General features: G+C 43.1%; 1 protein-coding gene across 6 annotated transcripts in view; it reads left to right on the forward strand.

The window, feature by feature from the left end:
- RARB (retinoic acid receptor beta) overlaps positions 1-20,861 on the forward strand; it is a 320,997-nt gene that overhangs the window by 124,894 nt on the left and 175,242 nt on the right. For all 6 annotated transcript variants that reach the window (XM_068674399.1, XM_068674398.1, XM_068674400.1 and 3 more), the window contains one exon: positions 8,316-8,810. In XM_068674399.1, coding sequence (XP_068530500.1) covers positions 8,633-8,810 — 178 coding nt within the window. In that variant the 5' untranslated portion in view covers positions 8,316-8,632. The remainder of the gene's footprint in view (positions 1-8,315; positions 8,811-20,861) is intronic.

The raw sequence follows: 20,861 nt of genomic DNA on the forward strand, positions 1-20,861 counted from the left end.
GTGTCCTATTTGGAGCTTAGACACTTTTCTTTTATAGATAGTCAAATGTGCTGTTGGTTTAAGCTGGCATATAGATCCCCCCATATCTTATCAGTCTGGCACTGGTTGCAGCTCACCTTTCCCACCAGCGGTTCTTTTTCTTTGCCTTGACTGACTGATAAAGGAAAGTCCAAGGGTATAGGTCCCACTGATGACAATTTTCTTCTTCATGGATTATCACCTTGCAAAGAACCAGGTAGGATCAAAACGACCAAACAACCTGGTTGGCTGGATGGGATAGCGAAGGATGATTTTGGTCAGAAAGTCCAGTCTAGGTTTTCAGAACTGTAGGGAGAAACTGCAGAAACCAAGGAAACCTGCTGGAGAAGTGTGTCCAAAGGACAAGGCTAAAGCAGTAGACATAGCACCTCGGTGGGTAAATGTTTCACATCAGACTTCCCAGTTACGTGGGACGTGAATGACCAGCGTAGTCTGTGCTGCTTAAATTGTGGAACATCTGCATACGTGTTTGAAAGAAGTGATGTGTTTGCATTTTTTTGTTTGTTTGTTTTCCCTTCAGGCTGGGGGATGAACAGAAACAGGTCAGTGTGGTTCAGCCTGGAGAAAAAAACAAACAAACAGGTTTGGTCTGGAAAGTCTTCAGCCTCCTAAACCACTGTAGCCCATGGGTAGACTCCTACTTAGCATACTCTCAATATGAAATTACCATTTCACGTCCTTAAAAACCATAATAAGGACTAACAGAGATGACAATGCAAAAACCAAGTTTTGATTGCACTGAATGAGCATTTCTAAGTGCTGAGAAATAACTTTGTGTTGAGGAGAGAAATCAGTATAGAAGCTCACTTTAACTAAGGGAGCAGGAAGCTCAGTTACCCTCCTTTTGGTTTCCATAAATAAAAAAAAGAGAACTGCTCTTGACAGTCCATTGGGATTTTTGAACGTGGCAGAATAAGTAAGGAAAGCATTTAGTTACAAAGCAGAGTATCCTATATGCCAGCACAAAATGTATTCAAAGCTCCTTGAATTCTCAGAGGGACGCTGCAAGAGAGTCCCGTATAGAGGTGATTGAAAGTCACTGCACAGGAAATCAACTTCTCATCCTGTACATAAACATGAGCCAATTCTACTATATCTGGCTCTCAGGGCAGTACACACAGTAAATTGTTAACCCCACCACCTGACCCAACCATTTATCTTTACTTCGCAGTATAGTTTTGGCAACTGCTGAGTAATGAAAGAAACATGGAATGCAGATAGCTCTGGAAAAAAAACACCACCCTCGGTTGCAAACAGCCCTTTAAAACAGCAAACAACAGGAGAAAATGAGAGAGAAATTGCATGATGCAGTGGGTGGGTCTTAAATATGGTTAGTGTGGAAGAGAATTAACATCTCTGTAGAATAACAGACACGAGAAGCCTGGATTTTCAATCCTTCACATCTCTTCATTATGCTAGCATTGTGCTAGCACAAATAAATTAATAACTGCCCCGGACCTGTGTGAAAAAATAACCATAGCGCCTTCCAGATCTCAAGATGTAAGCTGTGTGTGTTTTTACTGCTGTGTGTTATACACGAAGGTTGGCTGAAATAGGTTATCCTGCTTATGGAGTATTGTTCCCATATGAGGATTCAGGCTATGCACTCACAGCTGCTGCTCCCCAACACGGACTCCCAGCTCCACTAAAATCAATAGCTGGCACAGCAGGGTACTGTTGTGTGGTGGGTAAATAAATGGGTGTCATTGTGTCTCTTACTTTTTTCCCCCCTTTCAGATTTAGATTCCCTTTTTTCAGGGTTTACATCAGTGTGTGTCTGCAGTGCAGGCGATACGAAGCAGGGCTGCTTAGGGAAAAAGCAGCTTTCTTTTTTTCTCCCCTTCTTATACTCCCCCCATAGGATTTTCAAATAAACAACAATTGCATTAATTATGTTATTTATCTCCTTACAATCGCAGTCAGGAAAAAACAAATAAAGCAGAAACCCATTTTGCAAGTGTCAGTTTTATGACAAAAAGGCATTCGCAGTTGCCCAGCAGACAGACAGCCCTCGTACATACCAAGATGCAGGAAAAGTGTCCTAATAATAGCGTTCTCCTTTTGCTAAAACTTATCTTCCCTCCCCCATAGGTCTTGCACCTATAGCTGGAAATATCTGACAAGTGGGGCTGTAGGAGCCGCGGCTCTGCTGCTCGGTACGCTGACTTTGAAGTTGTGTTTCATGCCTTTTTCTTTTTTATTCATGCATCTGGTCATATAGAGTGGTTTACTTTTTTTGGCTGCAGACTTGGCAGATACAAAATGCAGATGTTGTTCTTCTGACTTAAGCTGCTATTTTAAACTTTTTGGCCATCGGTCGAAAATTTTAGGGCTCGGTTGTTTATTTGCTTATCATCAAAGTGGTTTTTGTCATATAATTCATATGCAAGTATTAGCTTTCTGTGTTTACTTTCCGAGTTTGAGATTAACAGTATGGTCTTTTTTTTTTTTTTTTTCTTCCAAGCTGGCATGCTCTTTTGATTAATAATACAGTAGAATATGTTATGCTTCAGAGCGCTTTTATTTGCCAAAACCCAAACAAAACAACCACCCCCTCGCGCCGTGCCGCAGTGCTTTCCCTTTAAGAAACCCATATCTCCCTCCAGATGCCTGCATCTCTTTGATACAGAAGGGTACACTAAGTTCCATCTATAAACAGAATCCACTAATTAAGAGTAATTGCTTCGGAGATTGGTACAGACTATTCAGAATCAGATGCATGTTCCTCTCAGATATCCATTAGCCCCTAATAAGATAATGCAGATGTGCCAGTCTGTTTCCTGTTTCCTCCTATTGTACCTTTATGGCCCTATATGGACCAATGGGACGGGCTGAACAATAAGTGGATGTCCTTTTGCTCCCGGAGCAGTTCTCAAAGGAATGTTTGTTATTAGATTGCTTTTTCTGTTTAGTTTCACATCACTATGCTAATAAAGGAAACATAACACTCCAAAGGCTTTTTTACTTCTGCCACTGGAGCTGGTTTATTGTTTAATTAAATCTCTTCGGAGAGCCAAGAAGGCAAAACGCGCGGCTGGCGGCGACCTGTGGCAAGCAAGGCGCTGCTCTGCCCAGGAAAGTTTCCACACGTTTTTTTGGTAGCTGCAAGGCAGCACGGCGGCCGTCTCGCTGTATCTGACTGATTTACACTCGGCTCTGGCTAAATCTGCTGAATTATTCACTACCCGCTGCAACGCCATCAGCTAGCACAATAGGAAGCGTGTGCATAATCGGGGATTTCAGTACAAACTCCAAACCCTGCCTTAGATACAGTAAGGGCTCTCGGAGCTGTTAGTCCTCGCCTTGTTGTGAAAACACCACTAGGATATGTCCCAAAACTGCAGAATAAGTAAGGACTCGGTCAACTCTGTCTCTTGGGAAAAGATGCAAAATACCGCTGAGGGTTTTTTCAGGCAAAGCTCCTCTGGAGCTGTTTCTGCTGCTGGGAGAGGAGCAGCTCGCCTCTCCCTGCGTACTGGCCAGCCTGCCCTCGCGGGTTCCTGTTTTAGGACTTCGCCGAAGATTTAAGAGGGGGGTGGATTTTGGCGCTGGCAAGAAAATGGGAAGTGAACTTAAGAGACTTCCTCCGTGACCCTGGAAACTTCAGGGACGTCTACGCCACTGACGGCTGGGCGTAGAGCAGCAAATTGCCCGGTGCTGAGCTCCATGCTGCGGCTGGCCGGGCTGTCTGCAGCATGCAGGCTCCCTGTATAGCACATCCAAGTGTCCGGGACGTGCCCCTGGTGTATTTGTGCCCTCGTCCTGCAGCTGTAAGGGAGGAGCAGCACTGGTTCCCTCTGTTGGAAGGGTGTCTGGGTGGTGGATTTAGCTTAAGGATCGCTGGGTGCTCAAAATCACTGCAGGTAGGGCTCAACCGACCCCATTCAGAAGGAAGGGGGGAAAACGCAAAAATCCTGCTTCAGCTGCATTACAGCTTAACTCCCTGCTGTGGGCAACGAGGCTGGTGGAAGATGGACGTGGAGGTGGGCTGGTGTTGGCAGGTGAAGGACAGAGCATGACCTTGCCAGGGGCACATGGCTGTCACCAAGCCCCCTGGCTTGGCCTCTTGTCTGTCCAGCTGCTGATAGCATCAGCGTCACCTGTAACAGGAAAAGGACCTTAATTCATAAAGTAAAACCTCTTGTAAGTGCAAAATTTGGCACAATGAAGTATGTTAGAATAGCAACACCAAATACTGTTACTAAATGGAAGCTCAGTGACAATATATTGAATGGGGATTGATTCATCTAATGTATTTTAGGAGAACTGACAGATGTGTAGAAAGCAAAACTCTTTGCTCTAGCAAAGCTTGTGCAAAATGCATGGGAAATCACAAGGAAAATAAAAGTTGGGCCGCAGTATCTCCTGTAAAATTTGGAGCTTATAAGTGGAAATTTGTGGTTTTAAACTGCTCAGCTGCACAAACACCGAGAAGAAATGTGGAAGAGACAGGTACACCTGCTGCATTAACTGCAGCTGATAAATCTGCTGTCTGCTCTGCACTGGAGCTACTGTAGCCTCCTTCCCCTGTGGCCATCTGCTTTATCGCTGAAGTCAAGTCAATAAAAGGCCTGTAAAAACCCAAAAGGAGGCATATGTGCTGCCAAAGAAGAGTCACTGGCGGCTGTTCAATGCGGCATGGTGTACAACGCAATCATCTTTTGGTTTGCCTTCAAAGAAACTTTTCCGTGTGATCCTTCTCCACGTACTGTTCATACGAGGGGCTGACCGTGTGACCCTTGTACTCACGATCAGTCGCTTAGGATGAGGCTTGGTGGAAGAGGATTGTTTCATGTACTGGGTGGATTCTCCAGATCCAGTGTCTTACAGTGTCCTGTGCTCTGGCACTGGTTTAGCTGAGGAAAAGAGATGTTCTCACCCTGAAACCCTCTGCAGACCGTGAGGATGGCTGGTGTCAAATGCTAGGACCTTCAGCAGCAAGCCGTGAGGAGTGAGCACATGAATCCAGGGATATGAACAAGTCTTGCCTTGGGTTCTTCAGGGTTTTCTTCAGTGTCACGGAACTGGCACAGATGGGTGCAGCTGCTCTGTGGGTTTCCTGTGTTTTAGCAGTTTCTACTTCATGGTGTCCTCTGCTGTGGTGATCGGTCTGTCACCTCTGTTAGCAGAGACAGTAACCTGAAATCCCTTGGGAGGCAGAGAATAGCTGCCTGTTTGGATGAGGTGCGTTACTGGAGCATAGGCTCCTGTCTGTCTGTGGTTTCCACTTTGGCCACCTCGTAGGTGTTTGGCCACAGGAGCATTTATAACATCCTGCTGCCGCTGAGGAACACTTCTCGGAGTTGAAGGATACGCTGTGTAGAGTACTGCACCTTTTACATGGTATTCACTTTCTGTCTTTATTGTGAGAGAAAAGCAAAGGAACGAGGTCTGAGGCTTTGTGTCCTGCACACCTTTCTGCAGAACGACACGATTAATGTCTCGTTTGATACCATTACGTAGTCATATGGACTTGCGTATAGGACTTGCTGCGTTTTTTGATCACCAGGTACATCCCAAAATATGTTCCTCCAGCTGTGAGGAAGCGTCAGGACAGTTTCCTGAGTGCCCTTGTTCCTCCCTGTCCTGGAGGAGCTGCTTCTGTTGTGCACTCACTGCTTAAACACCACAATTCCCCGAACCGCAGCGTCGGATGCGTTTGGGTAATTTATGCTGAGCTCTGCGTTCTTGTGGCTAATGGAGACGTAAGTGGGAGTAGTAGATAGTTTTGTAAAACAAATTTTAGTTCTAAAGGCCTACGCAATTTAAAAATAGGTGACGTTGATCTGTGATTAATTTAGCGCCTAGACTTTGGGGCTGGCTTTGATCTGCATCCTTCCCCCCTTCGTGTTCTTGCGAATGCGTGGAAGTGTCATATTTTTGCCAGCTGTTAGAAAACATCCGCTCCTGGCATGTGCCTTTGATACTTCTCTTTCCCTGTCTCTGAAGTTTCATAAAGCTTTAGCTGGGTGACGCAGAAAGCTACCTGTGGTGGCCCACCCCGCTTTGTGTTAGCAAGTGGCCGCGTTTTGGCTGTTGAGGCTTCCCCTGCAGGTCTGATTCCAGCCACCTCCAGGCGCGTTGCTCCTTGAGACCACGGTGGCACACAGCTCCTCCCTGCTGACTCGGTGTGCACCACCACATCTCATCTCTGCGCACGTCTCCCTCCGTTAGCATTAAAGGTATTTTGTGCATAATTTACACAGTTATCAAATACTTACAACTACATTCCTGTTATCCCCAAGCAGGCTGTACTCAGCGCAAATTGCTGTCTGCAAACATGCACAGCTGGTAACCTTTGCTGGTATTCCTCACAGAGCAGAAACACTCCACTCTTCTGTGACAGGCAAACATATGCATCCGTGTTTCTTCTTCTTCTTTTTTTTTTTTTTAAAAAAAAAAACTTGCTCATTTGAATTCGTACTGACAACTGGTGGGCTGAGCAGCAGCAGGGATAGTAAGCACTGCTGCCGCAGCTCCCCTCCACTGGAATTGCGTTTGCTTCGTGACCTTGACGAGTCATTTCACTTCTGTACCTTTACTTTCACACTCCAAAGTCATCTTGCCTTGTGTTTTAGGCTATAATTTCTAAGAACCATGAATGAAATACCATTTATGAGTTGGATTTTGCTCCTGTTCGCTCACCATAGCAGCTGTAAGGATGTAACACCTTCTCTCAGAAAGCAGCCTTTCGGCAGCCCTAGACTGCCTCAGTTTTGGGTAGTAAAGCTCATGTGGCTCCTGCTGTCTTCCCCCAACAGTGCGAGTTGGGAGAACCTGGGGACCCCTGCCATGACGCAGGGGAATGATCACAAGCCAAAAGCAACGCTTGCTGACTTTTGACTGGAGCATTGCAAAAAGAAGTCAAGGAGCAGTGGTCACAATACGGTGGTGTTGCAGTGTTTCCAGTAGCTCTCAGGCCACCATCAGGACTGATTGTTTCTGAAAAGACCAGCCATTTGCTGTATGAAAAAATAAATAGCTATGGTGGAGCAAATTTCACTGTTTGAAATAGCTCAAGAAGTGCCCCGTTCTCAGCTTGAGGTTCTCATTCAAGTGACTGAGAAAATGAGGACCCCTCAGTAGGGTCCAGCCCTTCAGATGAAGCCCCAAGAAGGTATTGCAGTTCAGGATGACTTTGAAGATAGTGTTCATGAGTGCAAGAGGAGCAATGCACGGGAACGGTGTGTTGCTGGCAGGTCACTCACTCACTCTGCTTATGAGATAACACGTGTTCTGGGGTTTTCTTCCAGAGCAGAGTCTGGAAAAATGAAAAAGAAAAAAAAAAAAGCCATCAGCCAGAAGGTTTTGGCAGGTTTTTTGCATGTTTACCTCGAGTGAGAGGCAGTCAACCAACTTTCTGAAATTGTGGGTTTTCCCCAGTACCCTAAGTTGTGAGAAAAGAGGAGTGTGACACACAGGATTATCAATTTTGCCTTGTAAACATAAGTTACAGAAGAAAAGCACTGAAGTGAATGGGAGGATGGTACACATAGCTTCATGGCCCACCACCACTGATGAGGTGATGTAGGTTTTGAGTACTTGATTCAGGCTTTGACAGAAGTAAAGCACAGAACGTTTGACAGGAGGTATGGGGAAGTGAGGCAACAAAGGGGCCATGAAAATCATTAAGAGGAGAAAAGGGGACATTGCTGGAGAATCAATTTTATTTATTTATTTGGTGATAGAGGCAGTCTATCCACCGCTAAACAGAGTGAACGACCAGTGAGATCTCTGAAGTGATAATAAGATAAACTAACTAACCTTTGCGAGATCAATCATTGGTAAACCAATTAGTATTTTAATAACCTAATACCAAATCACCTTCAGAAGCAGTTCCTAATGTCACAGCTGAGACATGACATTGAAGCAGAGCACAGAGCTTCCTCGGTGTAATTAGTTTTGTAACTTTTATGGAGAAGCTGAAAGCTTTCATGTACCTGGGAATTTTTTTTTAGAAGTTGTTTTCTCCTCCAGTATCGATATTTCAGGTATTTATTGATGCATAAGCTTTAAAACTGACAGTTCCCAAAACAAGATTGCATCTGACCAGAAATTGCTTCTAATGTAAGACGCTGGGCAAGGATGGGTGTTCTGCTATTAGCTTCAGTATAATGAGAATTTTACCCCCCAGTAACCATCAAGATGATTTTGTAGGACATTAGTAAATAGGTAATCACTTAACAAAAGAAGCAGAGGGGGGTAAAAGACTTTTCTGTGCATGTATATGTATAGAGTACATATTATAATCAATATGTTGTTTTCTTTTCTCACAGGCTGTATCAGTATGCATCTGTAGAGAGCAACTGTCCGCCCAGCAAAAAATTTGCATTAACAACCAAACTGTGGGCTCAGAGTAAGAAGACGTTTTGTGCACAGTCTTCAGAGCAAGGATGTCCTGGAAGTAAGAGCAGCAGGAAGCAGCAATGAAGCGCAGGACGGGCCTGATCTAGTGAGCTACCTCTTCATCGTCGTGCCGTCCAGCTCAAGCCATACCTGCAGGCCGGACAGCCCCCTCCGTTCCCAAGTTCAAGTACCTGTTTGCTGGCCTGGAGTGATGCAACGTAATATTTACACACTGTGAGGCACTAACATGACAACCAGCAGCCGCACATGTCCAGTACCGGCAGTGAATGGACATATGACTCACTACCCAGCAGCGCCATACCCGTTACTGTTCCCTCCGGTCATCGGCGGACTGTCGCTACCTTCCCTTCATGGACTCCAGAGCCACCCACCAACGAGCGGATGCAGCACCCCATCACCTGCAAGTAAGTGCTTGCCGTTAATAGCTTTTATTAGCCTTTGTTTTTTTTCCTTTAACAAAGCCTGATCTTGTTTGTTCTGAAATCGGCCTAAGAGTAATTGCAGTTGCCCATTTGTGGTTTATTTGACTTGGGCAATGAGCATGCATTTGTTTTGAAAATACCATTTTCACTTAATCCTGTTTTTGAGAAAATAAACATGCAACTGTATGACATACCGAAGCTGTGGAAACCAAGGGTGATAAAACCTGCTGTGGATTTTGCCATATCCTGCATTGCTGCGTTATCTGCAGAAGCTCACGCTGTGTTTAAAGAAACTTCACAAAATTAGCCATTGTGTGTTTTATTAACGGTAATGATTCCTCAGTACAGAATTCCCTTAAGTTGCACTATAATTACTACTGCTTTTGTTTTGTTTAGTTAGTAACTGCTTTCTTCCTGGGTAGCTTCTGAAGAGCTCAGTTGTGTGGCAGCCCAGTGGACAGCTAGCAGCTGCCCATGGCTGCAGAACTTGAGTTTGTGGCTGTGTTTCACATGCAGCCAGCTCACATTTTCAGCACTCCTGAGTGTATCAGCTGGGCATGTTTGTTTTCATCACTTTGAACACTCATTTTTTGCTTGGACTCAGTTTTATATGTGCTTAATTGGCTCCAAAGTCGTGCCAAGTATATAAACTCTGTAAGTAGTCATAGACTCATAGACATCCACCGCGAAGATCTCCAGGAATGTATGACTCGCGTGAGGAAAACCAGAGTGTATACAGCTTTGCAGGTCAGTTGTGAAGTTGTTTGTCTAAATGCATTACTGTGATTGTTCAGAATGAAAGATCTTGGCTGAACAGTGATCTTGCAGAACTGTGCTTCCTACGGAAGGTGAAGGTGACTTGTTACAGAAGTAGTCAATAGAAAGTGCGTGAAGTTAGATCCCCAAATGTGAATGGGGAAGAAAAAAGCTTCTTAAGAGTGAAGTTGTGGGTTTTGTGCTGCCTAAATACAAATTCTGGCTGTGTTGGCACATGTGTATAGTTGAAGCCTGGGCAGTCTTGAAGGTGTGTTTGTGCTTGTGGGTGTTTGTTTTTGTTTTCTCCAGCTAATGCAAGCAATTTTCATGCATTCACATGCGAGAATAGGTATATCAGGTCAGGCCTGTGTTTGCCCTGCTTTATTGTGCCAAGTGTTTTTATTGGAGACGGAAAAACAAAATGTCTTAAGCTAGGTCTACAAATAACATTGGCTTTCCAATCCTTTCAGAAATTCTTAGATACTTTTCAGAATACCATCCTGAATTTATCCCCTGATACTGAAAGAAGACTCACTTTTTGCAGAAATAGTATTATCAGTTAATGGGAACTTTTTTTTTTTTTAAATGTACACTGATAAATGGTTAGTATGTGTTTTTTCTTATCTACATGTATGAGTTGTTCACGTGGAATTAAGACTGAGTGTCAGATGAGTTACTAATAAATAAATCAGTTAATGCTCAGACTTGGGGGGGAAGATAGGGTAAATAGTACCAAGTATGAATTTCTGTTGATACACAAAATAAGTAGCTAATACTGAATTTTTGGGTCTTCCTCTGCTGACTGAGCACAGCAGTCTGGCAGCGGTTGTGCATAACTCAAGGCAGTAGTGTTTGGAAATACGAGCTAAAATTACGAGATACCCAGGAAGGTGACTGGCATGAGAACTCTTTCTCAGACACAGTCCCCTGCAGGATGACTCTTCTGGTCTTTGTTATTCTGTTTGCTTACCTTTGGTAGCAACAACCTCTTTTGTTTCCAGTTCTGTAGACTTCTGATTCATAAGTTTAGGGTTAATGTCACTAGAATTATAGAGACCAATTAGTGGAAGCAAGCAGGTTGAGCTTTGGATTATGTCTTTCTTTTTCATTGTGGGCATTATGAGGATTTTTTTTTTTTGGCCTTTTACAATAAATCCACCCAATGGGCAGAGGTCAGTATGACTGGCCTCTGCTAACATCAGAACTCATATGGATAGTTGAAAAATATAGATCTCACTTGCAAATGCCTGAAAAAAAATCAAAATTTGGCCAAAAATATGCACCATATATGCTTTAGGTTGTTGCATTTTTTATCTTTCGCATTCTTTCCATTTGTGCAAAATCCAATTGAAATAATCTCATGCTATAGGAGTGCTATAAAAGTCTTTCTAATATTTTTTAAACAATGCAGCTTTTTTCAACAGCTTTTTTCCCAAAGTTACAATCATTTAAGCTTTCATATTATTGTTCTGTCGTATTTTACTGTCTTTATTTTCGACTTTCCATTATGCCAGATAGTGTAATGCAACATGATACAAGGTTATCTTAATCTACAGCTGAAGTAGGTATCTCCAGTTCAACAGACAACGGCATATGAGATGTATTAATTATGTGAGCACGGAGAACTTAGAGCAGGAGTTTGAGGCAGAGTGATTTAGTTTCATTGATGTTAATAGTGGTGTTACCTCCGTGCCCTGTGACTTGACTTCTGTTTTTATACTGAGATACATAGTGCAAAATACTTAATAATTAGAGGGTTGGTCACAGTGCTAAAGAGGTCAGAAGATGAAAAAAATATTACTTTTATGCATACATGACCTATGCATTAGCACTGAATAAGTAGAAGAGACCACGGTCAAGAAGATCATTACTTCTCTAACTCTGATTGATTTACCTGGCGCTGTACTTGTCCCGTACAGCACAAAGCTGGCATTTTCACTCGTGACATCAGATGGCATGCAGGCTTCTGCAGTTGTATTGATAATGAGGAATCACTTCTATATTAAAAAAATTAGCAAAGATCGTCTCTGGAGATTATGGCTTAGCTTATCTAGAAATAGTATTTTCTGCTTCAGTGTTTGGAGTATGTTGTTCTCACACCTGAAATTTGAGAAAGGTATGTGAAAGCCATGCAGATCATTGTGGTGTATCTGCCAGTGAGGAAGATGCTGTCTTTATAGCGCAGCTGATGGAGCCACAAAGCAAGCAGCAGCACTGCAGCTTTACAGGCGAACCTCAGCACAGATGGATCCACTTGCTCCATTGGTAAAGCGTCTTGTAAAATCCATTTCTGTAATATTTCTTTGCCAAAATGGTCAGATTGTACTAGTTTAACACAGTTGAAGACAACCACAGATTGGAGCAGTGCTGGAGCTACAGGGAGGACTGGATTTGGGAGGAAATGAGCTGCTGTCACTCAGACGCCTGTCTGTCTCAGTGAATGCCACCAGCCTGCACTCAACCTATTTAAAAGACAGTTGGTGTGAGCTGGGAGACCTTGGCATGGAGAGGAAAAAAATTAATCTGAGCTAATGCTGTAATTTACATAACCCCCAAGTGTGCCCAGGACGAAATTAAAGCAAGTCCTGGGCAGCAGACACTGTGGGAGCCACTAAATAATAAAACACTTTGGCCGTTGTTCTCCTTCTGCTTGAATTGAGCATCTTGCTGGTGTTGGGTGATGCACGTAGCCCGTGGCATTCAGTGGGAACAAGCCTGTCTTCTGCCTCTGGTCCCCAACACCTTCTGGTCTGTAGGCTGCCCCCGTGAGCCTTTGGGTCCTCGTGTGCTGCCTTCATTGCTTGCGAGGGGCAAGGAGCAGGAGTAGCTTGGTAAGGGGACAGGGGACGGCGGTGAGCATGGTACAGGGATGTCCTAGAACTGATATAAACCTATTAAGATTGCTTCATCCAGATAGCATTAAAAAATAAACATAGTAAAAAAATTGGAATGTGTTATTTAGAGGGCTATTGGGATATCAAGGAGAAAAGTCAGTACTAAAGTCACTTGTATTTTGGCCAAACTTTTCCATGCTTTCTAGTCTGGGGTGTTTTAAAAGTGCATTGTAAAGAAAGAATAAAGGACTTTCTGTTCTTTTTTTTTTTTTATGTAAGTCTTTTAGGTTAGAGAAAACATATGGAAAGTAAGATCACCTGAGAATCTGGAAAAGGTAGACAAAGAGCTTGCTATGACATTACTTTTTGGATAGTGCTGTGGTGCTATGTAAATACTATTTTTTTATTTAATAGCTGGTTTTGCATCTGAGGCTTTTCAGACATAGGCTAGGCAGATTGTGGTTTTCAGCATTGTTTTCTGCTGGAATTGTTTTGTTTTGCCTTCCATTACTGCTGGTTATTTACCACTTGAACTACAACTTAAACATTGCTTGCTTTTTTTTTTTTTTTAACTTGGGAAATGGATTTTCCACTGGTATCATTAAAAGTACAGTCAAATCCAGTGTTCCTGGTGTAGTACTGCAAGATATTTTTGCCAGCCCCACCCGTTGCAGGAATTCATTTGCTTTTCCAGTTCTGTTGTTAATCATTATATTGACACAGAAAGTCCTCCCAAAAGCACTCTTTGGCAGATTGCATTAAATATGAATAGCAGATATTCATTACGATGTGTTGCCCCCAAGAGAACTCTAAACTATCTGCACTACTCATGAACAGGCAAATACACTAATTCTCCAGCTATTCAAATTATTTTCAAATAGTTTAGTGTCTCTCTAATAAAAACAAGTATGTCTCTGTTTCCCTTAATTACTTAGAAGGTCAAGGACTCCCACATCTCACTTTACTTCACAAGATGGGGAATATTTCTGTTGGAGGTTGGAGTATGGTTAATACATGATGGACTTTCTTCAGTTGGCACAATTACAGAGGCAAATGCTGTCTGTATTGGAGTTTAAAAAAATTAATTAATTACTTAACAAAAAAAAACAACCCTCATCACTCTTTGAATCTCTGGAATAGTCCAAAATAATAATAGTTGAATTAGGAAAAAAAACACATAAATTACCCTTGTAAAGAACTTCTCTTGCTGGATTGCACTGAGCTTTTTCTTGCCTTCTAAGTTTTTTTTATTTTGTTTATTTGCCCCATGTCCTCCCTCCCTTCCAGTCCTGTTGCCTTAGGAAGGCTTGCTGCATAGTCACTTACACGTCTACAACCAACAGGTTAGCTTTTAAGGTTTCTTTACCTGCCCAGCGCACGTGTTGCACATCTTTATTGCAAAGAGCGAACATGTGTTTGCATTCAGAGAGGGGGATAAATACAATATGAATATCAGCTTTCTCAGCTACAGCCAGCGTTGCCTCATGCTGGCAAGACTGAGGAGAAATGTCCAGATGATCCCCTGCAGTTATCATTCATGACCTTAGAAACCACTGTTGCTTTTCAGTTCTTCTGTTTGCTCTTTATTATTTTAATCGTTATTATTTTATGCTCATTTTCTCCTGGTTGGCTTGTTTCTGTAGCTTGGAAGCAAGCGTCCATACTTCTTTGGTTAATGAAGTTGTATCACATTATCACTTTCTGATTGCAATTAACCAGAAGCTGTCAGCAATTGAAGCGCATCGTTCAGGTGTGTCAGAACTCATTTCAGCCCTGCCACTTTCTGAAGTACACGGGAGCACCCCTGTGCTGAATGCAGCAGGGAGCTCGTCCTGGAGGTGAGTCCTCAGCATCGTGCGGACGCACCGCTCTTTGGGCTGGAGCAGGCAGCTTGCTCATCTGAAAGAAATCAGTTCTGGGTGTGTAAAGGCAGGAATTTGCTTCCTGGGAGGACGCCGAATGTGGAGACTGCCTACCTCCCTGCGCTCGCACGGGGAGCGGATCGTGTCATTCTGGCATCTGCGCTGTAATTGCTCTGCGCCTCGCTCCTAGATTTGCTATGGTCTGGAAGAGCCTCGCGCTTGGAAGCTGAATAAGGCCTGTCAGAGAATCGCTCCTTCCCTCATTATGGGCCCCGGAGCAAGGAAATTCCCCAACAAAATGCCGTCTTACCTAAGGCTGGAAATATGTTTCAGTCTAGTATTGCTAACGACCTTTTTCCTCTTCTGTGGCCCAACACAAATAATGTGCCGGCACTCCCAGCGCTGGGGAGCTGGCGAGGAGCACTGGAGGGCTGGTTCCAGTCCCCACACTGGCTTGTACTGGGGGACCACGCTGTTGCCCTGCAGGCTTTACAGCCCCCTTCCCTTTTTTTCATGAGATTTACACCCTCCACCCCATGACCGTGTGTCCGGTGTGGATTCATCCATCACATATGAAATACGGGGCCGACCTCTCGGAAGGAATACAATGCCAGACCTGAAGTTTGGCAGGGTAACAGTGCTGCGAGTCTGCAGAGCGAGTGTTGTGTTTCCAGTCCACATCAGTAGGTGCAGGCCTCCGAAATCGTTAATCGGGCGACAGTTCATGATGCTAACAGTGCACATCAGCTCACGGCTTGCCAGGTTTCCACTTGGAGGTATACGTTCAGCAACGACAGTTCAAGAAAACCTAATCATGTTATTTTAATTACACGGAGAGTTTCCATTCAGTCACATTGTGGTGCCCAAAAGACGAGTCGTTGGGGAGGTTTTGTAAATCTCCCCCTTCTCCTGGCCCCCCAGTGCTGGCCGTGATACAGATGTTCCTCCTTTTACTCATTTTTGGGTTGCTATTTTGTGTTTATTATGCTTTCAGCAGTATGTGGCATTTAATTGGGAAGATTTATTTAAGATTCGGATAGGGCAATTTTCCATCCTGAGAGACAGACTTACTGTTTTCTTCGTCTAGAGTTTCTTTCCCTTTTGCTTGTCCAAGGAGTATTGGGAACAACTTGTATTATGTGGGCTCTTCAGCTGTGTCAATGACAGCATGTTTCCCATTTAAGAAGATAAATGCCCACCCTAGCTGCTGAATCCTGAAAGGGTAGGGAATCCTTCTTGCCTTCCTTTGTCCTTCAGCACTCCGTTTCCTTTCTTACTGCCCAGAATAGGCCTACATCAGTAATATTCATAAATGATTTACAAAAGTAATTCCTGTGTAATAGCTTGGGACGTCAGGATTTTATGATGCTGCCAGATGTGCTATCAAACAAAATTATCTGGTTCAAAAAACTTGTGATAAATCTAGTCAGAGCAAACTCCCGAAGGCAAACTCACCCTCTACAAAAGTAACTATTTCTCATAAAACTGCTAGATTCTCCCTTGCCACATGTTTGAAATCAGATGTAAAGCAACAGTTTTATTCACGTGCAAACCTACGGTTGGGGCAAACCAACAAACAGGAAGGACAGGCCTTAAGTATCAGAAATCTCCTTTCCTTTCAAAACACCACGCACGTTCAGAGGAAATGTCAGAGTAAATATCAGAAATAGCCAGAGAACCCAAACCTGCATCCCTAAGATACTCAACTGTTTTGTCTAGATAACGCATTTTTAGAAAGCAGCCCCCCAGGAAGTCCAGCTGCCTGCACGAGTGAGCTCCACCAGCCTAAGCAGTGCAGGTATGCTGGAGGAATGAAGATGCTGAGCGTGATCTTCATCCTGTAGAGTTGGGAGAGGGGTCTGGAAGTCCATGCTGGGAGCTTTTGAGGAGGAAAGCTGAGTTCAGGTGATGGAATTAGGACTTGAAGGGAGGAAGGGTTTGGTTTGGCGTAATAAAGGGGCAGGAAGGTGGCTCTTGAACACTTGAGTGATGCCATGGCTTTGAGAAATATGCTGTAGAGCTTGGAAGTAGTTTGAGATGTTTATGGCCTGCTACACACCATGTTTGCTTACAGCTCAGATTTAGATGGAGAGCTATTAATGTATGCAAACGATAGGTGTGGACCTCCAAGCGGAGCTTGTTCTTTGACATTTCTCAGTGCTGAAGGCCAGTCAAATTTAGATTTGACCTCAGCATGAGCTTTCCTGAGCTTTGTATGTTTAGATTTGGCCTGAGGCTTGCACTAACATTCATACTTTACTCTTTCAAAGAAATCTGAACTGCAAGCAATAAAGATGCAGTTCTTTATTTCGAAAAGAGGAGAAATGCTGTGCAAAACTCACAGAAATACTTCCCTCAGTTCTTCCCTTCCCAAGGATGGATTCAGAGCCCAGCGTGGGTGCGTGGCTCCTGTGAGGGCTGTGGGGACCGCCTGAGGTCACAGCTGGAGATCACCCTGTTCCTCACCCGTGCCAAAATTACCACGTTGCTCCTCCGAAATGAAAGGCTTGGTCTTTCAGCTAGATCAGTAAGGGCATGTAAGAGCATTTAATGTCTGTTCCATAAATTTAAGTCTGTAATGCTTTGAGAAAGCTGGCTTTTAGTGAAGATGTATTTTTATATTTGCAGTAATCTGGGAATATAATTTGAGGTATCATGGGGAGAAAAAGAATATGCCTATGCAGTTTTCACCTCTCAGAGTTAAGAGTCCAGGTATATTCCGAGGCTTTCTGACATAACATACCTCACTAGAACCTTTTCCAACTCATAATGTTTTTTTCCAGTCAGTTTTCAAATCCCTAAAAATTATATTTCATGAAGGAAATGCTAGAGAACCTTTAAAAATAGCTGTAGTAGCATCACATTTTCCACCCTGTATTTAGAAACAGAAAGAAGGATGTCCTTCAACGCTGCTGAATACTCCAGGGGAGGAAGGTGATGTCCTGCCGCCTGCTCTGCACAGCACGCAGGAATTACCAGAGGCTCCCCACAAGGGCTGGCCCTGCTTTGTGAACCTCTGCACCTGAATTTGAGGGAGAAAAGACTTGGCTTCCTTCAAAGCTTGAGAGTGTCCAAGCCAAAAGACAAAGTGCTGCCCTGTCACAGTCAGTGGAAATTACAGTGCAGTTTCCACTGTGATTTTATTTGGGTACCATGCACTTAGTAAACTCGCCCCACCATGGAGCAAGATTTCTGGCAAGGGCACTGCCCAGGGGCTACAGCAGAGCCAGTGGAAATCCCCATTGTTTCTATTCTTACTCCCTTCTTATCCTCCTTCCTTCCAAGCAGCGAGCGGTGCTTGTTTGCGTGTAACGATCCTGTGGAGAGATGCATGGTCGTTAAGTCTGGAGTCCTGAAACGAGGCCATGTTGTAAATCTGCAGTCTTTGGAAGAATTCACCTGCATACCAGCATTACCTAAAAGCTATCAGCGAAGGCATTTGGAGGGAAATAGGACTGTATCATGTAAACAAATCTGTTTATTATATATTGCTTTCACATTGCAATTCCAGGATCAAGAGTTCTGTTATTTGAGAAATTAAATCCTGCGAGAATCATTAAAAATATAGAAATAGTGATGTCATTGCGAAATTAACTAGCTATAAACCCACGGGGTGACATATCAATTCATAAAGGGAATAGCAAAACATAATGCAGGGCACATCTGCTGCTCCGATTCATGCAGAACTATAAGCCTATTGGTATCTGCAGACCACTTGAAATTGAACATCTGTTAGAAGCACTTGAAAAAGCAGCATGAGAAGCTGTACACCTTGCAAAACATTTTGCTTTTGGTAACATCATCATTTCGATTGCATATTCTTACAGAAACTGTTATAAGTCCCCTTCTAGATCTTCCTGGCATTGTTTCCAAAATAGCGACAGCATGAGTAATTGTAAAAATAACATGGACTTTTCTAAGGACTTTCCTAGCATTTTTATTACTTTTTATTTATTACACTGCTGCAATGCACAAACTGCTAGAGAATTTCCAAACAAAGAGGGAGATGCAATCTCTGTTCCAAGTAGTTCAGAATCAAAAAAAGACAGGCGTATGAAGAGTAAGAGAAAAGGGACGTGACTTCTGAGCCAAACGTTTGAGGTGAATAAATGCTCACATCCTCGAATGCAAATCTTGTGGTGGTGCTTTAAAAAAAAAAATATATAAAAAAGTCTGAATGCTTAAAAATGGGGCAGACTGTGGAGGCTGATGTGATTATTGTAAAAAACAAGGGTAAGATGCTGCAGCTTAGTTCACCAAACCTGCATGTGCAGTCAGTGATCGATTAAGTATCGTAATTGAACTTCAATTGAACTGCGTCCTCTTAACTCTTAACTAAGCCAGTCAGTTTGACAGTCTGTTTCCCTGAGCTGCATGGTCCAGCAGAGTCCGCCTAATTGGCAATTTTCTTCTGTTTAACAAAAACAGAAATGTAGCTAAACCACAAAGAAAAAGATTTCACTATTGATTAACAGTGGTTGGTTTTGCTAAGTAATCTGACAGACATTTGGAACACATCAACTGTCTCATACCGCTGCAGCCAAACATCTTGGAGCACGATTTGCTCTCATCCGCTTTTATTACTTGCAGAAGAAGCAAGCTCTGCCAGGATGTTATTTGAAGGGATGTTTGCCATTTTAATATGTAGTTACTTGGACGAACTTGGTGAAAACATATTGCAATATCTTTGATTTTAAGAATAGGTAATTGTATTTACTTGCAGTAAAAATTGTGAACTGTTGTTATAAGGTATTTGGGAAAGTAAATTAAAACATATAGCAATAGCACAAGTCACAGAAAATGCTCAATTTTGTTCAAATCCATAAGTACCAAAGTATTATATGGGAAATACTCCCCATTTCACTTCAATTTTCCCCAATAACCAAAGAATTTTTATTTGTCAGCCAAGATATAGCTAAAGTGTTCCATAACAAAGGTAAAAGCCTAAACAAGGCAGTCCATCAACACTGTGCATGTATAGGAAAAGTCACTACTAAGGGCAGCTTAAAACGGGTTTCTGCCAAACTTCTGTCAAAACCGTGAAGCATTCTTAATGTATGTGTTGTTGCCTTTCTGACAGTGCTGAAAATATACACTGGATAACCCAGAATTTGCAAACATCATGAACTGTACACAGGAAGAGCGTTATCACTAAAATGCAGAGTGAGATATGTGCATTTTTTTTCTCCCTAGATGCTGCTTGATAATCCATTTTTTAGTCACGTCTGGTCCGTGAAATGTCTTACACTGCCCAGAACTCTCCGCAGTTACAGTCCCGACACGAAAGCAATGAAATGATAAGGAATGCGTGTCCCTGTTAGGTAGACTTCTTTTGGAAAATAATGTTTCTGAAGGGCTGAACAAAGTTGTTAAAACCACTCTACTGAAGTTCTGCAGAGATTCCCTGCTGTTAATGTCTCTCCTTTCTGGCTGGATTCACTGAACATGTTTTGGGGTCTAGCTTTTTTTTCTTTCTGGAAGAAAAATGTTCTGCTGGGGTCAGGTCTCTTGTTTGGGGTGGTCAAAGAGCTATACAATAATGTGCAACAAAATCTGAATTTTATTTGTAGTTTCAGGTGCAAGTGCACCTGTCCCACTCCACCTGCCTTTACCCAAGAGCTCTTCAATTCGTCTTTTTCTTTAAATCTTATCACAAGTTGTCTGGTTGCGTCTCTCTTTAAAGTGATTTTTGTGGTGCTTTTCTGTGCTTTCCTCCAACATAACAGCAAACAAATGTATGTATATAATTACAGAAAACATTTCTGTTCCCACTTTTCTTACTAGAGACATTACTTTGTGTTTATCCTCAATGTAGAAGGGTCGCACCTTCAGGAAGGTGCTATCTTTGCAGTGAGAGGGATGCAGAAGTGTTTCTAGGAAGGCTGGGCTCATTCTTGGTATCCAGGAAAAGGGGAAAAGATTGGTCTGGGAAGGGAGGTTGAACCTGGATGGTGACACAGGAGGTAGGTGTTGTTTGGGTATTTGGTGTAAAAGCACTTGTAAATGAGGGAGCTGGTGAAAGAAGTTGTTTTCAAAGTTTCTCTGAGATGAACCAGCTGAGGTTGGAGGTCTTCGTCTGTGGTCTGCAGAGCACAGGTCATCTCCAGGAGTAACAGAGAAAGAGTTAGAGCCACGCTGCTGAGTCATGTCACCTTCACCGGGTTTCTGATCGTAAGGTTGACGCTAAGCGTGTCTGACGATTTGAGAGAAATGTTGATCGTTGTCTATTGGTCCGGAAAGTTGGGAACCATTGACTTAACGTATGCCTCTAAGGTCAGGGAGACCTACTTCCAAGGACTTGTGCCTGGGATCAGACATGAGCCTGTTAAAAGAAGCGTGAAGAACAGTTTCTCAGAACAAAGTAGCCTTTTTTTTTTTTTTTTTAGGATGGACTTCTTTTCCTTATCTTTCTCCCCAGAATGCTTATCTTATCTGACCTGATTTCAGATTATCTTGTACTGTACAAGACACGGTTTTGGTTTTGATCAAAATCGTGTGCTGGGATACATATCAAAGGGTGAAAGTGGCTCCCGCGAGTTGAGAATTAAACGAGGGGCAAACTTCTTCCTGACCCTACAGCT

This window comes from Anas acuta, chromosome 2, assembly GCF_963932015.1.
Source record: "Anas acuta chromosome 2, bAnaAcu1.1, whole genome shotgun sequence".
In the NCBI taxonomy this organism is placed as follows: Eukaryota; Metazoa; Chordata; class Aves; order Anseriformes; family Anatidae; genus Anas; species Anas acuta.